The 27,396-nt window shown below is 42.7% G+C and overlaps 1 protein-coding gene across 3 annotated transcripts in view; it reads left to right on the top strand.

Annotated features, from left to right (window-relative positions):
* Positions 1–26,748, top strand: part of irs1 (insulin receptor substrate 1) — a 56,698-nt gene extending 29,950 nt beyond the window's left edge. The window contains exons 2-3 of one of the 3 annotated variants that reach the window (XR_011669856.1): positions 13,212–23,827; positions 23,977–26,748. Coding sequence is in view for 2 of the 3 variants with exons in the window: in XM_071359542.1 (XP_071215643.1) it covers positions 23,766–23,827; positions 23,977–24,036 (122 nt within the window). In the remaining variant the exon portion in view is untranslated. The remainder of the gene's footprint in view (positions 1–13,211; positions 23,828–23,976) is intronic. The other 2 variants (XM_071359542.1, XM_071359543.1) reach the window with 2 other exon arrangements.
* The last annotated feature ends 648 nt before the right edge of the window (positions 26,749–27,396 follow it).

Below are 27,396 nucleotides of genomic sequence, written 5' to 3'. Positions count from 1 at the left end.
TGTCATTATGGGGTATTGTGAGAAAAAAAACATTTTAATAAATGTTTTGAATGCAGGCTGCAACACAACAAAATGTAGAATAAGTCTAGGGGTATGAATACTTTCTGAAGGGACTGTATGTCCTTATGTTTGAGGTCACGGGATCCACAGTGGAAAGTTTTTTTTTTTTTTAAGTGTATCCGCTATGGCGGTATGCCTCTGCTTATATAAATTATATTCTCTTTCCCTAAAGGGTATTGTGTGTCAGCGTTATTTTTGTTGTGCACAGGTCTTTATATGGTATTCTGGTAAAACACAAGCCACTTTTTCCAGCTTAATTTCTAAATCAATCTTTCAACGTCTTTTACGGGGATCTGTTTTGTTACTTGTGTGTTTGGAGGAATGCTGTGTGTTTGGAGGAGGGCTGACTTGGCTTTGTAGTCACTCTTTCTTGTGTGGAGATTGCTTGTTCAGTGACACAGCTCCTGCACCTGGGTATTGTTCATTAGGCCATGCAATGTAAAACTTTTCACAGTGCAGGTAGTCCCTTATTGTTTGTCTGTTTTCCCTTTGTTTGGTGCCTAATAATGAAAAATGACCCTGTACAACATCAACATGCATAGGCCGAGCTGGCAAAAAAAAAAAATCCCTCAAGGATTCATTGATGATATCGTGTGTAAACTAGCAGGCCTACTTGTGGTCAAGACCAACCAAATTTGTATAACTCCTAAAATGTAAGTGGCATTTTGGTTTAGAGTGGTGTGGACCCTGCATTCTTAGATGTATATCTCTTGAGTTGGACAAATCTGCTTTGAGTAGCAGCACTTGAGTTTACTGCATCGGTGTGAGGGGCCGAGTGGGGAGGAAAGAAAAGTGTGTCTGTGTGTCTCAACTTGCTGAAGTAGGCATAACATCTGGATTGTGTGGGAGCGGAAAATTTGCTGAAAGGAATGGTATTTGGCACACAGCTCTCCCCCACATCAGACAGACTGTAATACAAGCGTTTTGTTTTCTCGAGCCCCAGAAAAAGGATGCCCTATTGTTTTGATCTCTTTTGATCTCTATTTTCCTAGTGCTTTTTGATGATTTATCTACCATAGGGAGAAATCAGTTGCGGCGACCCTGTAACACTTCAGACCCCAATAGAATTCTAGAATGCTGCTCTAGATTACTGAGCATTTTCAAGATCAATCTCATTTTGTCACAAATTTCAAACAAACAGACATGGTGCTAAAACAAAGAACAAACGACAATTACAAATTAACTCAGTTTTAAAGAGCACAAGCTCTTTAATATGATACCACATTCATTTCAGTACAAGTAACACACATTTTGTCTCCCATTGTATAAAGACACTCACTATAAAAAAGATTACACACTCAACAAAACAAAACTAAAATTACCAAAATGTACCAACTATAATTGTTATACTTATAGATATTATATATATTCAAAAATGTATAAAAATTGTAAGCGAGGACAATATTCAGAAATGATTTCAGAACCCACACAAAATGTCTAAATGTAGATAACCTCTCCCAATACAATTTAGTAGAGACCAGGCTGACCGAAAATGTAGAAATAGTACTTTGACAACAGCTGAAAAAGATTCAGAGATACACAGCTGTTCAGAGACTATTTTAAAACCTACTCAATTTGTATATAAGATTTGTAGTAAAAATTAATGGCACACTGTCACGCTATTGTTTGCGTTCAGCCTACAACATGTCATGGAACGTGTTGAAGCATGGCCCCATCCTACAAAACAAATCAAATGTTATTGTCACATGCAGATGTTATTGCGGGTGTAGCGAAATGATTGTTTCTAGCTCCAACAGTTGCAGTAATGTCTAACAAGTAATATCTAACAATTTCACAACAATACACACATTTAAAGTAAAGGAATGGAATTAAGAATATATAAATATTTGGATGTGCCATGTCGGAGCGGCATAGACTAAAATACATTTGAATATACAGTATATACAAATGAGATGGGTAATGCAAAATATAAACATTATTGTGACTAGTGTTCCATTATTAAAGTGGCCAGTGATTTCAAGTCTATGTATATAGGGCAGCACCTCGAAGGTACATTTTTTTATTAGGATACCAGTAAACTAATCTTCCTGGGGTCCAACACCAATTAACAAGACATTTATAAACAACCACAAATCAAGACTTCACAAACATTCAAAAATACAGACAAGGTGCTAGTGGTGGCTATTTAACAATCTAATGAGGTTGAGAGAGAAGCTGTTTTTCAGTCTCTCGGTCCCAGCTTTGATGCACCTGTACTGACCTCGCGTTATGGATGATAGCGGGGTTACAGGCAGTGGCTCGGGTGGTTGTTGTCCTTGATGATATTTTTGGCCTTCCTGTGACATCGGGTGTTGTAGGTGTCCTGTGGGGCAGGTAGTTTGCCCCCGGTAATGCGTTGGAGTGCCCTGCAGTTGCGGGTGGTGCAGTTGCCGTACCAGGCAGTGACACAGCCCGACAGGATGCTCTCAATTGTGCATCTGTAAACGTTTTAGGTGCCAAGACACATTTCTTCAGCCTCCTGAGGTTGAAGGGGTGCTGTTGCGCCTTCTTTGCCACACTGTGTGGGTGGACCATTTCAGTTTGTCAGTGATGTGTACGCTGGGGAACTTGAAGCTTTCCACCTTCTCCACTGCGGTCCCATCAATGTATATAGTGGGGGGGTGTTCCCTCTGTTGTTTCCTGAAGTCCAAGATCAGTTCTTTTTGTTTTGTTGACATTGAGTGAGAGGTTATTTTCCTGGCACCACATTCCCAGGGCCCTCACCTCCTCCCTGTAGGCTCTCGTCATTGTTGGTAATCAGGCCTACTGCTGTTGTCATCTGCAAACTTGATGATTGAGTTTGAGGCGTGCATGGCCACGCACTCATGGGTGAACAAGGAGTACAGGAGGGGGCTGAGCACGCACCCTTGTGGGGTCCCTGTGTTGAGGATCAGCGAAGTGGAGGTGTTTCCTACCTTCACCACCTAGGGGCGGTCCGCTAGGAAGTCCAGGACCCAGTTGCACAGGGCGGGGTTCAGACCCAGGGCCCTGAGCTTAATGAGCTTGGAGGATACTGTGGTGTTGAATGCTGAGCTATAGTCAATGAACAGCATTCTTACATAGCTTTTCCTCTTGTCCAGATGGGATAGGGCAGTGTGATGGCTATTGCATCGCCTGGATCTATTGGAGCAGTAATCAAATTGAAGTGGGTCTAGGGTGTAAGGTAGAGGTGATATGATCCTTGACTAGTCTCTCAAAGCACTTCATTCTGACAGAAGTGAGTGCTACAGGGCGACAGTCATTTATTTCAGTTACCTTTGCTTTCTTGGGTACAGGAACAATGGTGGACATCTTGAAACGTGGGGAGAGCAGCCTGGGATTGGGAGAGATTGAATATGTCCGTAAACACACCAGCCAGCTGGTCTGCGCATGCTCTGAGGACTTTGCTAGGGATGCCGTCTGGGCTGGCAGCCTTGCGAGGTTTAACACGCTTAAATGTCTTACTCACGTCGGCCACAGAGAAGGAGAGCCCACAGTCCTTAGTAGCTGGCCGCGTCGGTGGCACTGTTATCCTCAAAGCGGATAAAAAAAGTTTATCTGGAAGCAAGACGTCATTGTCCACGACGTGGTTGGTTTTCCCCTTGTAGTACGTGATTGTCTGTAGACCCTATACATTTCCTGATTAACTCAGTCACCGTATTCGTCAATATTATTCTGAGGCTACCCGGAACATATCCCAGTCTGCGTGAAACAATCTTGGATTCTGATTGGTCAGACCAGCGTTGAATAGTATGTAGCACGGGTTCTTCCTGTTTTGAGTTTCTGCCTATAGGAAGGGAAGAGCGAAATGGAGTCGTGATCAGATTTTCCAAAGTGGGGGGCCTTGTAGGCATTTCGAAAAGCTGAGTAGCAGTGGTCCAATGTTTTCTCAGAGCGAGTGCTACAGTCAATGTGTTGATAGAACTTCGGTAGCGTTTTCCTCAGATTAGCTTTGTTAAAATCCCTGTCTACAATAAATACTGCCTCAGGATTTGCATAGAGTCCAGTGTAGTTCTTTGAGGGCCGTCATGGTATCGGCTTGAGGGGGAATATACACGGCTGTGACTATAACCAAAGAGAATTCTCTTGGCTGGTAAAATGGTCAGCATTTGATTGTGAGGTGAACAAAAGGACTTGAGTTTCTGTATGTTATCACACCATGAGTCCTTCTTCCCAGAGGTCATTATTTCCTGTCTGCATAATGAACTGAGAACCCAACCAACTGGCTGTACGGACACACAGTATATCCCGAGAGTAGGTTACAATCCCTGATGTCTCTCTGGAAGAAGATCCTCGCCCTGAGCTCGTCAACTTTATTATCCAGAGACCGAACATTAGTGAGTAATATACTCGGAAGCGGTGGGTGGTGTGCGCGCCTCTTGAGTCAGACTAGGAGTCCACTTTTTTTTTTTATTTAACCTTTATTTAACCAGGTAGGCAAATTGAGAACACGTTCTCATTTACAATTGCGACCTGGCCAAGATAAAGCAAAGCAGTTCGACACATACAACAACACATAGTTACACATGGAGTAAAACAAACATATAGTCAATAATACAGTGAAAAAAAAAAAATAAGTCTATATACAATGTGAGCAAGTGAGGTGAGATAAGGGAGGTGAAGGCAAACAAATATATGTATAAATAAATAAAAATATAAAAGGCCATGGAGGCGAAGTGAGTACAACACAGCAAGTAAAATAAAAAATAAAAATAAAATAAAAAATAAATAAATAAAAAATAAATAAAAATAAAACAATGGAATGGTTGGTTTGCAGTGGAAGAAAGTGCAAAGTAGAGACAGAAATAATGGGGTGCAAAGGAGCAAAATAAATTAATAAATAAATACAGTAGGTAAAGAGGTAGTTGTTTGGGCTAAATTGTAGATGGGTTATGTACAGGTGCAGTAATCTATGAGCTGCTCTGACAGCTGGTGCTTAAAGCTAGTGAGGGAGATAGGTGTTTCCAGTTTCAGAGATTTTTGTAGTTCGTTCCAGTCATTGGCAGCAGAGAACTGGAAGGAGAGGCGTCCAAAGGAAGAATTGGTTTTGGGGGTGACTAGAGAGATATACCTGCTGGAGCGCGTGCTACAGGTAGGTGCTGCTATGGTGACCAGCGAGCTGAGATAAGGGGGGACTTTACCTAGCAGGGTCTTGTAGATGACCTGGAACCAGTGGGTTTGGCGACGAGTATGAAGCGAGGGCCAGCCAACGAGAGTGTACAGGTCGCAGTGGTGGGTAGTATATGGGGCTTTGGTGACAAAACGGATGGCACTGTGATAGACTGCATCCAATTTATTGAGTAGGGTTTTGGAGGCTATTTTGTAAATGACATCACCGAAGTCGAGGATTGGTAGGATGGTCAGTTTTACAAGGGTATGTTTGGCAGCATGAGTAAAGGATGCTTTGTTGCGGAATAGGAAGCCAATTCTAGATTTGGCTTTGGATTGGAGATGTTTGATGTGAGTCTGGAAGGAGAGTTTACAGTCTAACCAGACACCTAGGTATTTGTAGGTGTTCACATATTCTAAGTCAGAGCCGTCCAAAGTAGTGATGTTGGACAGGCGGGCAGGAGCAGGCAGTGATCGGTTGAAGAGCATGCATTTGGTTTTACTTGTATTTAAGAGCAGTTGGAGGCCACGGAAGGAGAGTTGTATGGCATTGAAGCTCGCCTGGAGGGTTGTTAACACAGTGTCAAAAGAAGGGCCAGAAGTATACAGAATAGTGTCGTCTGCGTAGAGGTGGATCAGAGAATCACCAGCAGCAAGAGCGACATCATTGATGTAAACAGAGAAGAGAGTCGGTCCAAGAATTGAACCCTGTGGCACCCCCATAGAGACTGCCAGAGGCCCGGACAACAGACCCTCCGATTTGACACACTGAACTCGATCAGAGAAGTAGTTGGTGAACCAGGCGAGGCAATCATTAGAGAAACCAAGGCTGTCGAGTCTGCCAATGAGGATGTGGTGATTGACAGAGTCAAAGGCCTTGGCCAGGTCAATGAATACGGCTGCACAGTATTGTTTCCTATCGATGGCGGTTACGATATCGTTTATGACCTTGAGCGTGGCTGAGGTGCACCCATGACCAGCTCTGAAACCAGATTGCATTGCGGAGAAGGTGTGGTGGGATTCGAAATGGTCGGTAATCTGTTTGTTGACTTGGCTTTCGAAGACCTTAGAAAGGCAGGGTAGGATAGATATAGGTCTGTAGCAGTTAGGGTCAAGGGTGTCCCCCCCTTTGAAGAGGGGGATAACCGCAGCTGCTTTCCAATCTTTGGGGATCTCAGACGACACGAAAGAGAGGTTGAAGAGGCTAGTAATAGGGGTGGCAACAATTTCAGCAGATAGTTTTAGAAAGAAAGGGTCCAGATTATCTAGCCCGGCTGATTTGTAAGGGTCCAGATTTTGCAGCTCATTTAGAACATCAGCTGACTGTATTTGGGAGAAAGAGAAATGGGGAAGGCTTGGGCGAGTAGCAGAGGGGAGGGCAGTGCTGTTGTCCGGGGTAGGGGTAGCCAGGTGGAAGGCATGGCCAGCCGTAGAAAAATGCTTATTGAAATTCTCAATTATAGTGGATTTGTCGGTGGTGACAGTGTTTCCTATCTTCAGAGCGGTTGGAAGCTGGGAGGAGGTGTTCTTATTCTCCATGGACTTTACGGTGTCCCAGAACTTTTTTGAATTTGTGTTGCAGGAAGCAAATTTCTGCTTGAAAAAGCTAGCCTTGGCTGTTCTAACTGCCTGTGTATATTGGTTTCTGGCTTCCCTGAAAAGTTGCATATCACGGGGGCTGTTCGATGCTAATGCAGAACGCCATAGGATGTTTTTCTGTTGGTTAAGGGCAGTCAGGTCAGGAGAGAACCAAGGGCTATATCTGTTCCTGGTTCTAAATTTCTTGAATGGGGCATGCTTATTCAAGATGGTGAGGAAGGCATTTTTAAAAAATGACCAGGCATCCTCTACTGACGGGATGAGATCAATATCCTTCCAGGATACCCCGGCCAGGTCGATTAGAAAGGCCTGCTCGCTGAAGTGTTTCAGGGAGCGTTTGACAGTGATGAGTGGAGGTCGTTTGACCGCTGACCCATTACGGATGCAGGCAATGAGGCAGTGATCGCTGAGATCTTGGTTGAAAACAGCAGAGGTGTATTTGGAGGGCAAGTTTGTTAGGATGATATCTATGAGGGTACCCGTGTTTACGGAATTGGGGTGGTACCTGGTAGGTTCATTTATAATTTGTGTGAGATTGAGGGCATCAAGCTTAGATTGTAGGGTGGCTGGGGTGTTGAGCATGTTCAAATTTAGGTCGCCTAGCAGCACGAGCTCTGAAGATAGATGGGGGGCAATCAGTTCACATATAGTGTCCAGAGCACAGCTGGGGGCAGAGGGTGGTCTATAGCAGGCGGCAACGGTGAGAGACTTGTTTTTAGAGAGGTGGATTTTTAAAAGTAGAAGTTCAAATTGTTTGGGAACAGACCTGGATAGTATAACAGAACTCTGCAGGCAGTCTTTGCAGTAGATTGCAACACCGCCCCCTTTGGCCGTTCTATCTTGTCTGAAAATCTTGTAATTGGGGATGAAAATGTCTGAATTTTTGGTGGTCTTTCTAAGCCAGGATTCAGACACGGCTAAAACATCCGGGTTGGCAGAGTGTGCTAAAGCAGTGAACAAAACAAACTTAGGGAGGAGGCTTCTAATGTTAACATGCATGAAGCCAAGGCTATTACGGTTACAGAAGTCATCAAAAGAGAGCGCCTGGGGAATAGGAGTGGAGCCAGGTACTGCAGGGCCTGGATTCACCTCTACATCACCAGAGGAACAGAGGAGGAGTAGGATAAGGGTACGGCTAAAAGCTATGAGAATTGGTCGCCTAGAGCTACTAGAGCAGAGAGTAAAAGGAGGTTTCTGGGGGCGATAAAATAGTTTAAAGGAATAATGTACAGACAAAGGTATGGTAGGATGTGAATACAGTGGAGGTAAACCTAGGTATTGAGTGATGATGAGAGAGATATTGTCTCTAGAAACATCATTGAAACCAGGTGATGTCATCGCATATGTGGGTGGTGGAACTGAGAGGTTGGATATGGTATAGAGAGCAGGGCTAGAATCTCTACAGTGAAATAAGCCAATAAACACTAACCAGAACAGCAATGGACAAGGCATATTTACATTAAGGAGAGGCATGCTAATCGAGTGATCAATAAGGGTCCAGTGAGTAGAGGTTGGTTGGGGTCGTGGCGATCCAGACAGCTGGCCGGGTATATGGCTATCGGTAGCAGCATAGGATGGAGGTCTGTTTGTAGATACCTCGTGCGTTTCCGTCGGTAGGTTAGTGGGGTTCCGTGTAGTGGGGTTCCGTGTGGTAGAGGGGATCAATCCAAATTGGCAAAATAGATATAGTGACCCAAGGAAAAAATAAAATAAATAAATAATAATAATAATAATAGTTGTCCAATATACTTGTTCAAATAGCAGCCGATAAGACAGCTAACGATTAGCGGGCCTCAGATGAGCGTTCAGGTAACGTCGGGACGGAGGTGCCAGTTGGATAAATCCCTCGGGCAGATAACGTCGGCAGTCAGTGCGGCAGCTCGTGAAGGCCCGGTGGGGTTCCGTATCTGCAGCAGCAACAAAAGAAACGGGTCCGGATGGTGATGGAACTCCTCAGCTGGCTAGCTCCAGAATGATTAGAGTTTGCTCCGGGGTCGACGTAAGCCAATAGTCACACGGTTTGCAGCTAGCTAGCTGCGAAATCAAGGTACAAGTGTCCAGAGCCTGCGGCTGGAATCCGGGGAAACTGAGAGAAAAAAAGAGTCCCGGAATGCTCCGGTCCGAGTCGCGTTGCACAAAAGTGCCGGTAGATTATCGAGCTAAAGGAATAGCTGATGACCACTAAACGTGGGCAGCTGAAACACCAACGCTAGCCAGCAAACCGGCTAATTTCGGGGCAGCTACAGATTAGCTTCTGGCTAGCTATCGGAGTAGCTTCTGGTTAAGCTTTCAGGCTAGCTTCTGAATTAGCCCCTGGCTAGCTTCCACGATGGATTTTCAGATTGAGGTAAGTAATACTTTTTGTAATTGGTGAAGCGGGTTGCAGGAAAGCTTTTGCAGGAAAGCTTTTGTAGTTGAGTTCTTGGATAATAAAATAGATAAAAGATATGCGAAGAAAGGTGTAAATATATATATATACAGGACACGAACAATACGGAACAGAAAAAGACGTCTGAACTGCTAAGCCACCTTGGAAGCACTGATACCTCTTGGGGGGTCATGGGGGGTCCGAACTAAGGAAAGTCGTAATGCTGGTGAGTTACCGCTGCTCTGATATTTTTTTGTATGTAATAACGCCCCAAAATTTCTGGGCTAATAATGTAAGAAAGAACCCATAAAAAAAACAAATACTGCAAAGTTGCTTAGGCCAGCCGTGCTTCTAGCTCCTATCTGTCAGCGCCATCTTGCACAAAATTTAAAAAGTGTTCGTTCTACCTGTAATTTGAAACTGGTTTTAGGGTGTCATTACCTGAGCTGTTAGAACATAGAAAGTACACATTTTAATTTTCCCTCCAGCGGCACGCCATTACATTATCCGCACTCCGTTTTAGACACTGACCTCTGTGGAGCCTGCCCTCCATAATGGTCTTGGGGCAATTCTTCCTATTGGGCCTTACTGTGCCACAATAGTATGTCAGCATCAAGATTGCTCACCAGAGGTATGGATGAAAATAAGTCGACATGGTCATTTGACAAGAGAGACCCCCCCCCCCCCCAACCTTTGTACACACTGAAACAAGGCAGTAGCTAGTCAAGGAGTCAGAGACACCATCTTTTATTCCCCACTTACTTTTTTGGTCCATATACTGCTTTCACAGTAGTCTACCATAAAATGTTATCATAGCCTCATCCACTGAGAGGGCTTGCCATGGGTGTAGTAGTTTGGCTAAATTCTCTTGCCGTATTTTGATAAAAGGCCTGACTTCATGTAATTTGTCCTTCACATTGGCTGAATTTGGATCGGAGAAGTGCAGGTGTTTACATAGCTGCTCAAAGCGGTTGCGTGGCATTTTGCTAGCGATGTATAGCACCCTGAGGGCGGCGTCAGTGGACCAGTAGTCGGAGAGAGGATAAGCGGTGGATGCCGATGAGAATGTTGATTCCAATGACGCGTTTAATCTCATCTTTAAACGTGCCAAACCATGATGGGGAGGCATTGAATGTGGTGGCACAAACACCAGATAAGACTCCTACCAGTTTCAAAACCCCTGCCAATGTCACTTTAGGCCCAGGCTGTGTGGTGCAATGGTGAATGGTGGGACTTGGGGCAGACGCACTCAACTGAAAAGTAGGCTGGGCGGTTGCCCCCGTAGATACCGTTCTAACTTTAATTTCACTTTCTCTCCATGTTACTCTTCATCCACACTCCCCTCCTTCCACACCTCCCTCTTCACTCTCTTCTTCCTCTCTCACTCTCCGTCTTCCTCTCCCTCTTCCTCTCCCTCCACTCTCTTCTTCCTCCTATTATCAGGATGCTATACAGCACTTTCAATCAGCCAATCAATCAAAGTCTTTTGTGGCCAGATTGTTTCTCAGTTAATGGTGTGCATATTTAAGTCAGACTGATGGATAATCAGACAGGATAAAGCACACAGAGACGTTCATGGATGATCAACAGGATCATATTATAACCGTAAAGGCTATATAGGTTAAACACACTTGAAGACCCATGGTCAGATGACTTTTCATAGATGGTAAAAAGTTAAAGTATGTGGCACAACTGTTTTATAGATTCCACACATGTCAGCACTGAGCCGGTGTGCCCTAGGAGGAAGTTCAGTGTGCAGCTCACCCAGCAATAACATAAATAACATGAGCATGTCTACTATTGCTAAGCTTCCCAGGAAAGCAATAAAAATAACTATGCATTCCAGATGAAAAGTGCTCAAAATAGCATGCGTTAACATATGTAGTTTAAGAAACAAGGTTTATGAAATCAATAATTTGCTAGTAACAGATTAACATTCATATTCTGACAATCTCTGAATCTCACTTAGATAATACCTTTGATACAGTGGTAGCATTACAAGGTCACAACTGCTGACCAGACCGGACGCATCGCAAAATACATTTACACATACAGTTGAAGTCGAAGTTTACATACACTTTAGCCAAATACATTTCAACTCAGTTTTTAACAATTCCTGACATTTAATCCTAGTAAAAATGCCATGTTTTAGGTCAGTTAGGATCACCACTTTATTTTAAGAATGTGAAATGTCAGAATAATAGTAGAGTGATTTATTTCAGCTTTTATATCTTTCATCATATTCCCAGTGAGTCAGAAGTTTACATTTGGTAGCCTTGCCTTTTAAGACGTTTAACTTGGGTCAAACGTTTCAGGTAGCCTTCCACAAGCTTCCCACAGTAAGTTGGGGGAATTTGGCCCATTCCTCCTGACCGAGCTGGTGTAACTGAGTCAGGTTTGTAGGCCTCCTTGCTCGCACAGGTCAGGGCTTTGTGATGGCCACTCCAGTACCTTGACTTTGTTGTCCTGAAGCCATTTTGCCACAACTTTGGAAGTATGCTTGGGGTCATTGTCCATTTGGAAGACCCATTTGTGACCGAGCTTTAACTTCCTGACTGATGTCTTGAGATGTTGCTTCAATATATCCACATAATTTTCCTACCTCATGATGCCATCTATTTTGTGAAGTGCGCCAGTCCCTCCTGCAGCAAAGCACCCTCACACAATGATGCTGCCACCCCCGTGCTTCACGGTTGGGATGGTGTTCTTCGGCTTGCAAGCATCCCACTTTTTCCTCAAAACATAATGATGGTCATTATGGCCAAACAATTCTATTTTTGTTTCATCAGACCAGAGGACATTTTTCCATAAAGTACGATCTTTGTCGCCATATGCAGTTGCAAACCGTAGTCTGGCTTTATGTCTGTTTTGGAGCAGTGGCTATAGGATTAGTTTTACTGTGAATATAGATACTTTTGTACCTGCTTCCTCCAGCATCTTCACAAGGTCCTTTGCTGTTGTGATTTGCACTTTTCATACAAAAGTAAGTTAATCTCTAGGAGACAGAACAGGTCTCCTTCCTGAGCGGTGTGACAGCTGCATGGTCCCATGGTGTTTATACTTGCGTACTATTGTTTGTACAGATGAATGTGGTACCTTCAGGCTTTTGGAAATTGCTCCCAAGGAAGATCCAGACTTGTGGAGGTCTACAATTGTTTTTCTGAGGTCTTGGCTGATTTATTTTGATTTCCCCATGATGTCAAGCAAAGAGGCACGGAGTTTGAAGGCCTTGAAATACATCCACTGGTACACCTTCAATAGGCTAATTGACATCATTTGAGCCAATCAGAAGCTTCTAAAGCCATGAATTTTCCAAGCTGTTTAAAGGCACAGTCAACTTATTGTATGTACATTTCTGACCCACTGGAATTGTGATATCGAAATAATCTGTCTGTAAACAATTGTTGGAAAATTACTTGTTTTCATGCACAAAGTAGATGTCCTAACCGACTTGCCAAACTATACTTTGTTAACAAGAAATTTGTGGAGTGGTTGAAAACTAGTTTTAATGACTCCAAGCTAAGTGTATGTAAACTTCCAACTTCAACTGTATGTAGCCTAAGAAACAAGGTCCATTAAGTCAATAACTTGCTTGTAACAGATTACTTTCATATTCTGACTATAACTGAAACTCACTTAATACCTTTGATACTGTGGTAGCGATACATGGTTATAACAATTTCCGAAAAGACAAATGCCAACGGGTGTGTTGTTGCGGTCTATATTCCGAACCACATACCTGTAAAGCTTAGACACGATCTAATGTTCAAATTATGTTGAAGTAATATGGCTATAGGTTCATCTGCCTCACCCAAAGACCATTCTTGTGGTAAGCTGCTATAGACCACCAAGTGCTAACAGTCAGTATCTGGATAATATGTATGAAATGCTTGATAATGTACACTCGGCAAAAAATGTAACATCCTCTCACTGTCAACTGTGTTTATTTTCAGCAAACTTAACATGTGTAAATATGTGTATGAACATAATATTTAACAACTGAGACATAAACTGAACATGTGATTAACAGAAATGGAATAATGTGTCCCTGAACAAAGGGAATGTGTCCCTGAACACTGACATTCCTGTCTTGCAGGAAATCACGCACAGAACGAGCAGTATGGCTGGTGGCATTGTCATTCTGCAGGGTCATGTCAGGATGAGCCTGCAGGAAGGGTACCACATGAGGGAGGAGGAGGTCTTCCCTGTAACGCACAGCGTTGAGATTGCCTGCAATGACGACAAGCTCAGTCTGATGATGCGGTGACACACCGCCCCAGACCATGACGGAACCACCTCCAAATCGATCCCGCTCCAGAGTACAGGCCTCGGTGTAACGCTCATTCCTTCGACGATAAACGTGAATCCGACCATCACCCCATGTGAGACAAAACTGTAATTCGTCAGTGAAGAGCACTTTTTGCCAGTCCTGTCTGGTCCAGCGACGGTGGGTTTGTGCCCATAGGCAATGTTATTGCCGGTGATGTCTGGTGAGGACCAGGCCTACAAACCCTCTGCCCGCAACAGGCTGAGAGAGGCTGGACTGTCTGAGCACTGATGGAGGGATTGTGCATTCTTGGTGTAACTCGGGCAGTTGTTGTTGCCATCCTGTACCTGTCCCGCAGGTGTTTTCGGATGTAACGATCCTGTGCAGGTGTTGTTACACGTGGTCTGCCACTGCGAGAACGATCAGCTGTCCTTCCTGTCTCCCTGTAGCGCTGTCTTAGTTGTCTCACCGTACGGACATTGCAATTTTTTGCCTAGGCAACATCTGCAGTCCTCATGCCTCCTTGGAGCATGCCTAAGGCACGTTCACGCAGATGAGCAGGGACCCTGGTCATCTTTCTTTTGGTGTTTTTCAGTCAATAGAAAGGCCTCTTTAGTGTCCTATGTTTTCATAACTGTGACCTTAATTGCCTACCGTCTGTAAGCTGTTAGTGTGTTAACGACCGTTCCACAGGTGCATGTTCATAAATTGTTTGTTCCATTGAACAAGCATGGGAAACAGTGTTTAAACCCTTTACAATGAAGATCTGTGAAGTTATTTGGATTTTTATGAATTATCTTTGAAAGACAGGGTCCTGAAAAGGGGACATTTCTTTTTTTGCTGAGTTTGTGTTATCAACAGAAGTATATTTTCTGGGTCATTTTTAAATATTGATTGGCTATCATCAAGCTGCCCACTCAAGAAAAAAATTCAAACTGTAAGCAGTGCCTGCAACCTGGTTCAGGTTGTCAGTCAACCTACCAGGGTAGTTACAAATAGCACAGGAATTAAATCATCAACATGTATTGCTCACATCTTTACTAATGCTGCAGAAATTTGCTTTAAAGCAGTATCCAATAAGCAGTTACTTTAAAGCAGTTACTAATAAGCACACACCTATTAAGAAAATGACTAAAAACTGTTAAATCCCCATGGATTGATGAGGAATCAAAAATTGTATGGTTGAAAGGTATGGCAAATAAGTCTGGCAGCCCAACTGATTGGCAAACGTACTGCAGAAGGAAGTCAGGTGAATAAACTAAATTTAAAAAACTATACTATGAAACAAAGATCAATTATATAAAAAATGCTAGTAAAAAGCTTTGGGGCACCTTAAATTAAATTTGGGAGGGGGGCTCTCCATCATTCATCATTGACGGCTCCATCATTCATTGAATCAGATGGTCATCATCACAAAGCCCACTGATATTGCCAACTACTTTCATGACTTTTTCACTGGCACGATAAGCAAACTTAGGTATGACATGCCAGCAACAAACACTGACACTACACATCCAAGTATATAGGATCAATTTATGAAAGACAAGAATTGTACTTTTGAATTACGTAAAGTCAGTGTGGAAGAGGTGAAAAATTATTGTTGTCTATCAACAATGACAAGCCAACGGGGTCTGACAATCTGGATGTAAAATTACTGAGGATAATAGCAGACTATTCCCACTCCTATTTGCCACCTCTTCAATTTATGCCTACTAGAGAGCGTGTGCCCTCAGGCCTGGAGGGAAGCTAAAGTCATTCCACTACCCAAGAATAGTAAAGCCCCCTTTACTGGCTCAAATAGCCGACCAACCAGCCTGTTACCAACCCTTAGTGTTTGACCAGATACAATGCTATTTCACAGTAAACAAATTGACAAGACTTTCAGCACTCTTATAGGGAAGGACACTCAACAAGCACAGCATTTACACAAATGATTGACTGGCTGAGAGAAATTGATGATAAAAGATTGTGGGGGCTAGCTTTTGACATTATCGATCATAGTCTGCTGCTGGAAAAAAAAGTATGTGTTATGGCTTTGCACCCCTTGCTACAATGTGGATAAAGAGTTACTTGTAGAACAGAACGCAGAGGGTTTTCTTTAATGGAAACCTCTCAAACATAATCCAGGTAGAATTAGGAATTACCCAGGGTAGCTGTTTAGGCCCCTTGCTATTTAACATTTTTACTAACGATATGCCACTGACTTTGAGTAAAGCCAGAGTGTCTATGTATGCGGATGACTCAACACTATACACGTCAGCTACTACAGCGACTGAAATGACTGCAACACTTAACAAAGAGCTGTAGTTAGGTTCAGAGTGGGTGGCAAGGAATAAGTGAGCCCTACATTTTTCTAAAACTAAATGCATTGTATTTGGGACAAAACATTCACTAAACAACTACATCTTGTAATAAATAATGTGGAAATTGAGCAAGTTGAGATGACTAAACTGCTTGGAGTAACCCTAAATTGTAAGCTGTCATGGTCAAAATATATTGATACAACAGTAGCTAACACGGGGAGAAGTATGTCCACAATAAAGCAATTCTCTGCCGCCTTAACAACACTATCATCAAGGCAGGTCCTACAGGCGTAGTTTTGTCACACCTTGACTACTGTTCAGTCGTTTGGTCAGGTGCCACAAAAAAGGACTTAGGAAAATTGCAATTGGCTCAGAATAGGTTAGCACAGCTGGCCCTTGGATGTACACAGAGAGCTAATATTAATAATACCTATGTCAATCTCTCCTGGCTCAAAGTGGAGGAGCGATTGACTTCATCACTACTTGTATTTATGAGAGGTTTTGACATGTTGAATGCACCGAGTTGTCTGTCTAAACTACAGGCACACAGCTCAGACACCCATGCATACCACACAGGACATGCCACCAGAGGTCTCTTCACAGTCCCCAAGTCCACAACAGACTATGGGAGGGGCACAGTACTACATAGAGCCATGACTACATGGAACTGTATTCCACATCAAGTAACTAATGCAAGCAGTAAAATTTGATTTTTAAAAAACGATTTAAAAAATAACACCTAACAGCGGGAACTGTGAAGCAACGCAAACATAGGCACAGACGCGTGCAAACACACACGATAACATACGTACTATACTCACACATACACACAGATTTAGTACTGTAGATATGTGGTAGTGGTGGAGTAGGAGCCTGAGGGCGCACACTGTGTTGTGAATGTATTGTAATGTTTTTAAAATTGTATAAACTGCCTTAATTTTGCTGGATCCCAGTGGGGGTCCATAATAAATACAAATACATCAACAATTTTTTATTTAGGATGTTGACAATAAAAGATGATTAAGACAACACTTGCAATTTAGCCAAACAGGCTTAGAATAGTTCTTTCATGTATTTTGATGGTTGTCTTTGTAGGGAGGGAGTAAGACGATTAAGTGACAGCGTCACAAGCAAAGCACAATGTTGCCTCCAGTCAACTTGTTGAATTAGTTACAAAGCTGGACAATTTCCAAGTGAATAGGGACAAAAAAAGCAACCTCTTAGCTGGCTATCTATACAAATATCACTGCAACTCAGTATCATATGAGCTCCACTACGCAGGCTTTTACCATAACACAACAGCAAACATGAAAAACCCTAACCTAAGCCCAACAGATTAACACACATGACTCTAATCTCCATTTTGGCTGCTAGTTAGCTGGTTGTCTGCATGACTTGATAGTGAAAGCAACAGCAGAGGTTGACTATTTGCAAGCGCAGCCTAAATTTACCACAATTTTTTCTGGCCTGCCAGATTAACTAGCTACCTAGTTATAGCAAGCAGCTTGGGCCGTTTCCATGTGAATTACATCAGTAGAAACAAGACTAAACAACCAACTAGTTAGTTGCAGTGTTTAGCTGTATATAGTCAGCTATTTCCATGAGACAGAGAGCAATCATTCAAGCTCTACCGCTGATGTGCTCACTTGTACCATGACAGGATTTGCTCATCTGAGAGCTATTCCCTAAATTTCACAGCATCTAACATCGACAACACCATACATGCATCTGCTGTTTACATACAGGTGTAGTCGGAAGTTTACATACACTTAGGTTGGAGTCATTAACTTCTTATGGCTGCAGGGGCAGTATTGAGTAGCTTGGATGAAAGGTGCACAGAGGTGCCCAGAGTAAACGGCCTGCTCCTCAGTCATAGTTGCTAATATATGCATATTATTATTAGTATTGGATAGAAATCACTCTGAAGTTTCTAAAACTATTTGAATTATGTCTGTGAGTATAACATAACTCATATGGCAGGCAAAAACCTGAGAAGTTCCACTTCCTGTTTGGAATTTTTCTGAGGCTGGTCGTTTTTCAACCAAGCTCTCATTGATATTACAGTGAGATATGGATGAATTTCCCTTCCTGCGGCTTCCACTAGATGTCAACAGTCAATAGAACTTTGTCTGATGACTCTGCTGTGAAGGGGGGCCGAAGGAGACAGGAATGAGTAACCAAAGCCATGAGGTGACCACGCGCGTTCACGTGGGAGGCAGCTCCGTTCCATCGCTCAACTGAAGTCAATGTAATTCTCCGTTTGGAACGTTATTCAAGATGTATGTTAAAGTCCATTTATGTCCAAATACCTCCTTTTTTTCGCGCGTTTAGTTCACAAATCCAAATTCACAAGGCGCGAGCACTAGGTCCAGACGAAAAGTCAAAAAAGTTATATTACAGTTCGTAGAAACATGTCAAACGATGTATATAATCAATCTTTAGGATGTTTTTATCATAAATCTTCAATAATGTTCCAACCGGATAATTCCTTTGTCTTTAGAAATTAAAGGGAATGCAGCTCGCGAGACTTAGCTCATGGCATTCTGCCAGACACCTGGTTCAAACAGCTCTTATTCGCTCCCCCTTCATAGTAGAAGACTGAAACAAGGTTCTAAAGACTGTTGACATCTAGTGGAAGTCTTAGGAAGTGCAATCGGACCAAATTTTACACTGTATAGGCAAAGACTTAAAAACCTACAAACCTTAGATTTCCCTCTTCCTGGTTGGATTTTTTCTCAGGTTTTTGCCTGCCATATGAGTTCTGTTATACTCATAGACATCATTCAAACAGTTTTAAAAACTTCAGAGTGTTTTCTATCCAAATCTACTAATAGTATGCATATCTTAGCTTCTGGGCCTGAGTAGCAGGCAGTTTACTCTGGGTACCTTATTCATCCAAGCTACTCAATACTGCCCCCCAGCCATAAGAAGTTAACAAACTATAGTTTTGGCAAGTCGTTTAGGACATCTACTTGGTGCATGACAAGTAATTTTTCCAGCAATTGTTTATAGAACAATTATTTCACTTATAACTCACTGAATCACAATTCCAGTGGGTCAGAAGTTTACATACACTAAGTTGACTGTGCCTTTTAAACAGCTTGGAAAATTCCAGAAATGTATGTCATGGTTTTAGAAGCTTCTGATAGGCTAATTGACATCATTTGAGTCAATTGGAGGTGTACCTGTGGATGTATTTCAAGGCCTACCTTCAAACTCAGTGCCTCTTTGCTTGACATCATGGGAAAATCAATAGAAATCAGCCAAGACCTCAAAGAAAATTGTAGACCTCCACAAGTCTGGTTTATCCTTGAAGGCAATTTCCAAACACCTGAAGGTACCACGTTCATCTGTACAAACAATAGTATGCAAGTATAAACACCATGGGACCACGCAGCCGTTATACTGCTCAGGAAGGAGACGGGTTCTGTCTCCTAGAGATGTACATACTTTGGTGCGAAAAGTGCAAATCAATCCCAGAACAACAGCAATGGACCGTGTGAAGATGCTGGAGGAAACCGGTCCAAAAGCATCTATATCCACAGTAGAATTTGTCCTATATCGACATAACCTGAAAGGCCGCTCAGCAAGGAAGAAGCCACTGCTCCAATACCGCCATAAAAAATCCAGACTATGGTTTGCAACTGCACATGGGGACAAAGATCGTACTTTTTGGAGAAATGTCCTCTGGTCTGATGAAACAAAAATAGAACTGTTTGGCCATAATGACCATCGTTATGTTTGGAGGAAAAAGGGGGAGGCTTGCAAGACTAAGAACACCATCCCAACCGTGAAGCACGGGGGTGGCAGCATCATGTTGTGGAGGTGCTTTGCTGCAGGAGGGACTGCTGCACTTCACAAAATAGATGGCATCATTAGAAAGGAAAATGATGTGGATATATTGAAGCAACATCTCAAGACATCAGTCAGGAAGTTAAAGCTTGATCGCAAATGGGTCTTCCAAATGGACAATGACCCCAAGCAAACTTCCAAAGTTGTGGCAAAATGGCTTAAGGACAACAAAGTCAAGGTATTGGAGTGGCCATCACAAAGCCCTGACCTCAATCCTATAGAACATTTGTGGGCAGAACTGAAAAAGCGGGTGCGAGCAAGGAGGCCTAAAAACCTGACTCAGTTACACCAGCTCTGTCAGGAGGAATGAGCCAAACTTCACCCAACTTATTGTGGGAAGCTTGTGGAAGGCTACACAAAACATTTGACTCAAGTTAAACAATTTAAAGGCAATGCTACCAAATACGAATTGAGTGTTTGTAAACTTCTGACCCACTGGGAATGTGATGAAAGAAATCAGTGCTGAAATAATTCATTCTCTCTACTATTATTCTGACATTTCACATTGTTAAAATAAAATGGTGATCCTAACTGACATAAGACAGGACATTTTTACTAGGATTAAATGTCAGGACTTGAGGACTGAGTTTAATTGTATTTTGCTAAGATGTATGTACACTTCCGACTTCCACTGTATTTCACTCATTTCGAAATCATCAGTGCTTTCAAAGTGCAAGAACGTGTCCAAATCCATATCCGTAACCAACATAGATGCAGGCTCTTCCAAAGTGAAGCGCCGTGACTGCTTTGGCGCTGTCATTCTGACAGCATACCCCGTTTCCGGTTGCTGGTCGATGACAACAGCCACTTAAATACGACAATAGGTTGTTAGCCAGTTCATTTTGCGATATTGACACACATAGGCATTGTCAGAAAATGCCGTTTGCGGCCTCTAAACTTATTTAAAGAATGGCCGTCGACGGGGTTCTAAAGGGTTTAAAGTAATTGATGTTATCATAGTGCCGCTAGGCTAGAGCACATCTTGGAGATGGTTTAGACTCAACCTATGAGCGTTAGCCTATAGGTTAGCTGACGTCTCAGACTCTCAGTCAAGCATTTTACTATTTATTTAGTTGAGATATTTCAATAGTTGGTCATTAACAGTTGAAATGAGTGGATGGCGTTGTATTGCTGGTGTGACAGACAGACCGACAGAGACATACAAAGTGCTGTGTTTGTATGTAGTTCCAGGCTTTAATACAGAGAAACGCATATGAATTGATATCGAGGCTTGGCCTAGCCAACTGAATGTGTGCTTATATTTTAGCCTGTGTGTTGTGGTGCTCTCTTATGTGTGCACACACTTGAGACGGTGCAGATATTTGGTCCTGTGGGGCTGAGTAAGTGATTGAGTGCTAGATGTCCGGTTTCTGAACATGACCTGTGGTCTGACGTAGGTTGGAGAGAATGTCGACGCATTTTGTGGTCGCTCCTCTGTGCGCGATGGTAATGCTATCCCCTCACTGGGGATGTGCATAGGCTAAAAGTGTAACCCCCCCCCCCACCCATGCACGCCTAAGCCCTGGCAATTCTGCCCCCTGCTCTCGTGTGGAGTTGATCCCTTAAAAGGAGCTCCTGACTAGTGTTGCCATAGCGTGTGTGTGTGTGCGCGCGCATGTCATTCTGCACACTGAATCTGCATATGATGTTGTAGACATGTTTAGGCCTATTTCACTGGGCACACCACGTCAGTTCAACGGGGAGAATTGGGTAGTATTTGGTAGATACGTTGATCAATGACATTCCAACCTATTTTCACCCACACAGACAGCCAGAATTGAATTCCCAATGTTTTAACCATTTAAAAGCATAACAATGTTTAAATGTGAATTCAATGCCAGATATATATATATATTTTTTTATACAACAACTTAATGTGTTAACACTGCTTCATCTAATAGCACAACCAAATTTCCTGGATTGTGATGAAAGAAATAAAAGCTGAAATAAATCATTCTCTCTACTATTATTCTGACATTTTACATTCTTAAAATAACGAGGTGATCCTAACTGACCTAAGACAGGGAATTTTACTATGATTAAATGTCAGGAATTGTGAAAAACTGAGTTTAAATGTATTTGACCGAAACATTTTGGATCTGTAAAAATTGTGAGTGTTGGGGTGTGCTCTGAGAGCGACACAAGCTAAGGAAATTAGCTGTTCTAATGCAAAAATATGCAAATGTGTACAGCCCAGCAATTTGTAGCTTGATGCAAGTACGCAGGATCACCATTTTGCATACCTAATTGCATTCTTGTGTACTTGCATGGAGTAAAAATGTGGCTGTACACTGAGTGAGGATGTTTCTCATTCTCCTCCAAGATGGGACCCACATCACTCCTCCAGCTCTGCTGAGGACCCAAGCGCTGCGCTGGGACTCCCTCTTTTCCTACAGCTTTGCACAGAGGCCCAGTCCCACCTCTCTCCAGCTCCTGCTGAGTACACGTCCCTTCCGGCAGCATGTTTCAGCCACAATTTTTATAAACGTTTGGCCTATATTCACTTGTCAATTGACACCGATATCTTCAATCAGATTTCACAGTCAGATGACAAACTAGCCTATATCCTAGAGCACCTAGACCAGGGTTCCCCAACTGGTGGCCATTTTTTTTTTATGACACAAAGGGGAACGACATAAGACTGTAAAAACACCAGCAAATCAGCTCCAAGTGATTTTAATTTTGGAAATCTGTTCCAAAGTATTCCCACTTATAAGAGAGAAATATACAGTATGTTATCGTATGCAAATGTTAGCAAGGTTTGAAATGATTCTGTTTTGGTAAAATATTATATCCATTTGGATTTCTTGCGGTCAATTTGCAGTTTAGAATTTTCTGGCCCTCTAGTTGAAGATTCCTGACCTAGACCAAGTGTAGACACATTACAGGCTATTATATTACATTCTGTAATAGATTGGGGTGTACTACCCCCGGAGGTCCAAACATACACTGAGTGTACAAAACCTTAAGAACACCTTCCTAATATTAAGTTGCGCCCCCCCCCGCCTACAAGGTGCCGAAAGCGTTCAACAGGGATGCTGGCCCATGTTGACTCCAATGCTTCCCACAGTTGTGTCAAGTTGGCTGGATGTCCCTTGGGTGGTGGACCATTATTGATACACACAGGAAACTGTTTGACCCAGCACCGTTGCAGTTTGACACAAACTAGTGCGCTTGGCACCTACAGTACTACCATACCCCGTTCAAAGATACTTAATTAACCCTCTGAATTGCACACACACAATCCATGTCTCAAGTCTTAAAAATCCTTTAACCTGTCGGCTCCTCTTCGTCTACACTGATTTGAAGTGGATTTAACAGGTGAAATCAATAAGGGATTATAGCTCTCACCTGGATTCACCTGGTCAGTCTGTCATGTAAAGAGCAGGTGACACACTAGTGTCCACTGTCCAGTGGTTGTGACCTGGAACCTGTAGCTAGCTGTGTGACAGACACTGTGTGTCAATCTCATACCCTCTCGTTCTCCCTGCATGCACCTGACCTGGATTCTAGGAAAGCAGCAGCTGTCAGAAAAATATGCATTGAAAGATGAGATGGAGAGAACAGTGTACCAGCCCCTCAGCACCAGGAGGGGGAGAGGGAGAGGATGAAGAGAGGGGGCAGCAGCATGGCAAGGGGAAGTTTGCAGCGAACCAACCTACTGTAGCAGCCCATAGCTCTAGAACCCAGGCCAGAGGTGTGTGTGTGCAAGTTGTAATTTGTGATAATGGCCATAATAGGTTGACATTAGTGGAAGTGATTTGGTATAGCTGGCACAGTGTGTGTTAGTGAGAGAGAGAGACACCTCTGGGTGAGTGATGAGCGGGATGGGGCTGCTGATGCTGGATGTCCCCGTCAGTCTAATGGTGTAATCACATCTCTAGACAGACGGGGACAGACAGGGACGTCATTGCCTGCAGCCGTCTTTCTTTCTCTCTCCCTCATTCATATATATATATATATATATATAACTGGATCAGATAGGCTAGAGGGAAGGACTAGGAACAGGACATTCCTACAGCCCTGTCACAAACACACAGTTTAGGGGTGCTTTGTGTGGGGGGGTTGAGTGGGAGATGCATATGGGAAGGTTGCAGGGAGATGCCTACCCCTATACGCCAATTGGTTTGGTCACCCAAATCTAGCACTCCCACCCCATATCCTCCTGTGTGCTACTGCTGGTTGCCAGGGAAACGGTGATGCTGATTTGTCAACCCTTTCCTCTTAGACCCAGACAGCCCAGGAAAGTTGAGGGAGGGAGAGAGACTGTCTGAGTGCACACTGTTCCTGGTAAGTCCATGAAGATGAGCTGATTCCCCCACCCCCCCATCTCTCTCTCACTCACTCACTCACACACAATAAACATGGCTTTGTATTGTCGTCTTTCAGGTGGAATCTGTTATCTCTTTTCTAAAATGTGTCTTTTTTCTCTCTAACAGAATGAAGATGGGTGCTCTCCAGTGAATTTAGACTTCCTTGTCATAGAACAGACCTCATAGAATGGACCTCACAGATTCACAACCAGACCTCACCAGTCAGGCCCCACAAACCAGACGGGACAAAACTATTACTGGACATTACAATCCAGACCTCGTAATCTGGATTTCACAATCCTTACTTCTTCATCCGGATTTTGCAATCCAGACTTCACAGCTTGGACATTGTAAACCAAACCTCACAATCCATAACCTGGACCTCACAACCCGGACCTGCAGTGTTGATGCTGTAACCCAGCTCCTCCTCTTAGCACCGGTATGGTACTACTCAACGGTACTCCGCCTCACCGCACCACTTCCTCAGGCAACAAAGCGGCAAACCTGCCCAGTCTCACCTGAGGACTGCCCAGTCTCAAACCTGCCCAGTCCCCCACGTCATATATATATTTTTTTTAATCACTTATTGGCTTTTTGTTGCTTTTGTTTCTTGTTACGGTCATTTACATTTTATTTACATTTTGGCCAGTTTGGCTTCCAGGCCAGTGTCCCCACCACACAACTCTGATGCTTCCACAGCATCATACCAAGCCTCCAAATGGCTACAGTAGTCACTAGGGTTACTTGAACTTTGTCTTCTGTTACATGCTACTGGGTTCTTCCATGTCCCTGTCAGCAACAAATTGTGCTTCATTCTAGTAGTTTGTAAATAGGTTCTTTAGAGGATCCTCTTAAATAATGTGTTACATGTTATATAGACACACAATGTCAATAGTGTTGTCATCTAAACATCCAGTCAGGCAGGAATAGTCCCATATCGGAGCTGTTGGTACTAATACTGACACGGTATAACTGTCTAGCTGAAACCCGTAATGGCTTTCACAGATCTAATGGCAGAGCCAACTCTATGTTGCTGTGGATTTCTAACATTGTTATTTTGTGACGACGGAAAGTTGTCACTGGTACGGCATTGTTACCAAGTGTATGTGGTTGGAGCGTATCATATCAACTCGTAGGGCTACATTGTAACAGTCTCTTCCGTAGAGGCACCTCTGTAAAGGCTTGGAAGCCAGTAAAGTTGCTTTCGACGTTTTCATTTTATTTTTCATTTTATTTTTGCAGGAAAACATGGACTGTAATAGGTTCACACACAAAAAAAAGGGCATATTTTCTGTCATACTTGCTGCTGAAGACTTTGACAAACAATCTCTGTAAATTATTGAATATATAATGTCAATTGTTTGTTTTAAAAGTCAAGATTATTTAACATGGTTTATATCTGTGCTTTTTGAATTTTAACTGAAACATGTCCAATATTTTTGTATTCCTTATTAATGGGAAATCTGCTTCTTTACATATCATCCTATATATTTCTGTCCACCTCATGGGTTTTTGCTCTTTTGTTGAACATTTTGAATGTTGTTATGTGGATTCTAGGTACTACCCATGTTAAACAAGAACCCCCACTCCTCCAAACACACACCAGCACCATCCCAATGGGCCTGTTCCTGAGAGCGTTATACTCCTCTGTTTCTCTGTAAGTCTATAGGCTACAGCTGTGTTGCTCTGTAATCCCGTAGGCTGCAATTGTGTATTTTTCTAACTGGATTGGCTGCAGTTGGGTCTATCTGTAATCTAATAGGTTGTGTTTCCTGCGGCCACCGAACTTCACCTGGATGCTACTTACGTGCATGTAGTTCCCGAAACACAATGTAGAAAACAAATTGTGCTCTATTGCTCATGATGGGGAACAGCGAAACAAGATGAACCTCAAACCTCGCCACCAACCCTGTCTTCCACTGGAAATAATGTATGGTAAGACAACAGATGATAGCAATAATAAGTGGATGGGTTGGAACGACTGAATATAACGTCAATGTGGTGAACAACATGAGTGAATGTTATATAAGAACTATCAACTGAACAATTGAAGAATGAATGGATGTACAAATTAGTGGATGAGTAAATAAACGCATTAAAGAATGACAGGGATAGCAAGAGCACCAATATACTGTAGCATGGGGCTTTGCATTCTCATTTACCCCCGTGCCCTTTGTTAGGTTCTGACAGAATGAAAAAAAACTAAACACTACTCATTGCTCAAACCAAGTTTATTCACCCACTGGGTCAAACAGCTGAAAAGACAAAAACATGTTTCTACCAGCACAAGTATTTATACCCTCCTATTAGGCGGAGTCTCCTCTTTGCAGATCTAGACAGCCAATACATCTCTGTTGCTAGGCAGGAACTTAGGTGGTGTGTGTTAAAAAATTGTTCCTTGTCAGTTCTATTACCTCAGCCCACATTCCTCACTCCTCCTTAATGCAAGGCTATCCAACCTTATCAATGACTGAAACTAGACTGTTACCCGTTGGCCCTCTCCATAGAATCAATGAGATTTAACAATAGCATTAAACATGTAAAGTAGTTCTAGTAGTATATGATGACATGGTCTAAGATGTTTCTAAAACTTCATTGGATTCCGCTTGTGGTAAATTCAATTGATTGGACATGATTTGGAAAGGCACGCACCTGTCTATATATGGTTCCACAGTTGACAGTGCATGTCAGAGCAAAAACCAAGCCATGAGGTTGGAGGAATTGTCTGTTGAGCGCCGAGACAGGATTGTGCCGAGGCAAATATATGGGGAAGGGTACCAAAATATTTATAAACTTGTATTGTTAGATTTAACAATAACGTTATACATGTAAAGTAGTAGTAGTATAGTAGGGTAATAAACTTTCTGGAACCTCTGTAATAAAGTAGATATTTTTATATTTTCTTGTACAACGGTGTCTTTATTCATTCGATGGCATTAAGTCATTTAGCAGACTTTATTACCCAGAGCGACTTACAATCAGGGCATTTAACGAAAGTAGGTATAACAACCACATATACAGTTGAAATGGGAAGTTTACATACACTTAGGTTGGAGTCATTATAACTTGTTTTTCAACCACTCCACAAATTTCTTGTTAACAAACGATAGTTTTGGCAAGTAGGTTAGGACATCTACTTTGTGCACGACACAAGTCATTTTTCCAACAATTGTTTACAGACCGATTATTTCACTTACAATTCACTGTATCACAATTCCAGTGGGTCAGAAGTTTACATACACTAAGTTGACTGTGCCTTTAAACAGCTTGGAAAACTCCAGAAAATTATGGCATGGCTTTAGAAGCTTCTGATAGGCTAATTGACATAATTTGAGTCAATTGGAGGTGTCCTTGTGGATGTATTTCAAGGCCTACCTTCAAACTCACTGCCCCTGCTTGACATCATGGGAAAATCAAAAGAAATTGTAGACCTCCACAAGTCTGGATCATCCTTGGGAGCATCTGTACAAACAATAGTACGCAAGTATAAACACCATGGGACCATACAGCCGTCATACTGCTCAGGAAGGAGACACGTTCTGTCTC

This window comes from Salvelinus alpinus, chromosome 22, assembly GCF_045679555.1.
Source record: "Salvelinus alpinus chromosome 22, SLU_Salpinus.1, whole genome shotgun sequence".
Lineage (NCBI taxonomy): Eukaryota > Metazoa > Chordata > Actinopteri > Salmoniformes > Salmonidae > Salvelinus > Salvelinus alpinus.
Note: the sequence above shows the minus strand (reverse complement) of the source record. Positions and strands in the feature narration are given on the sequence as shown.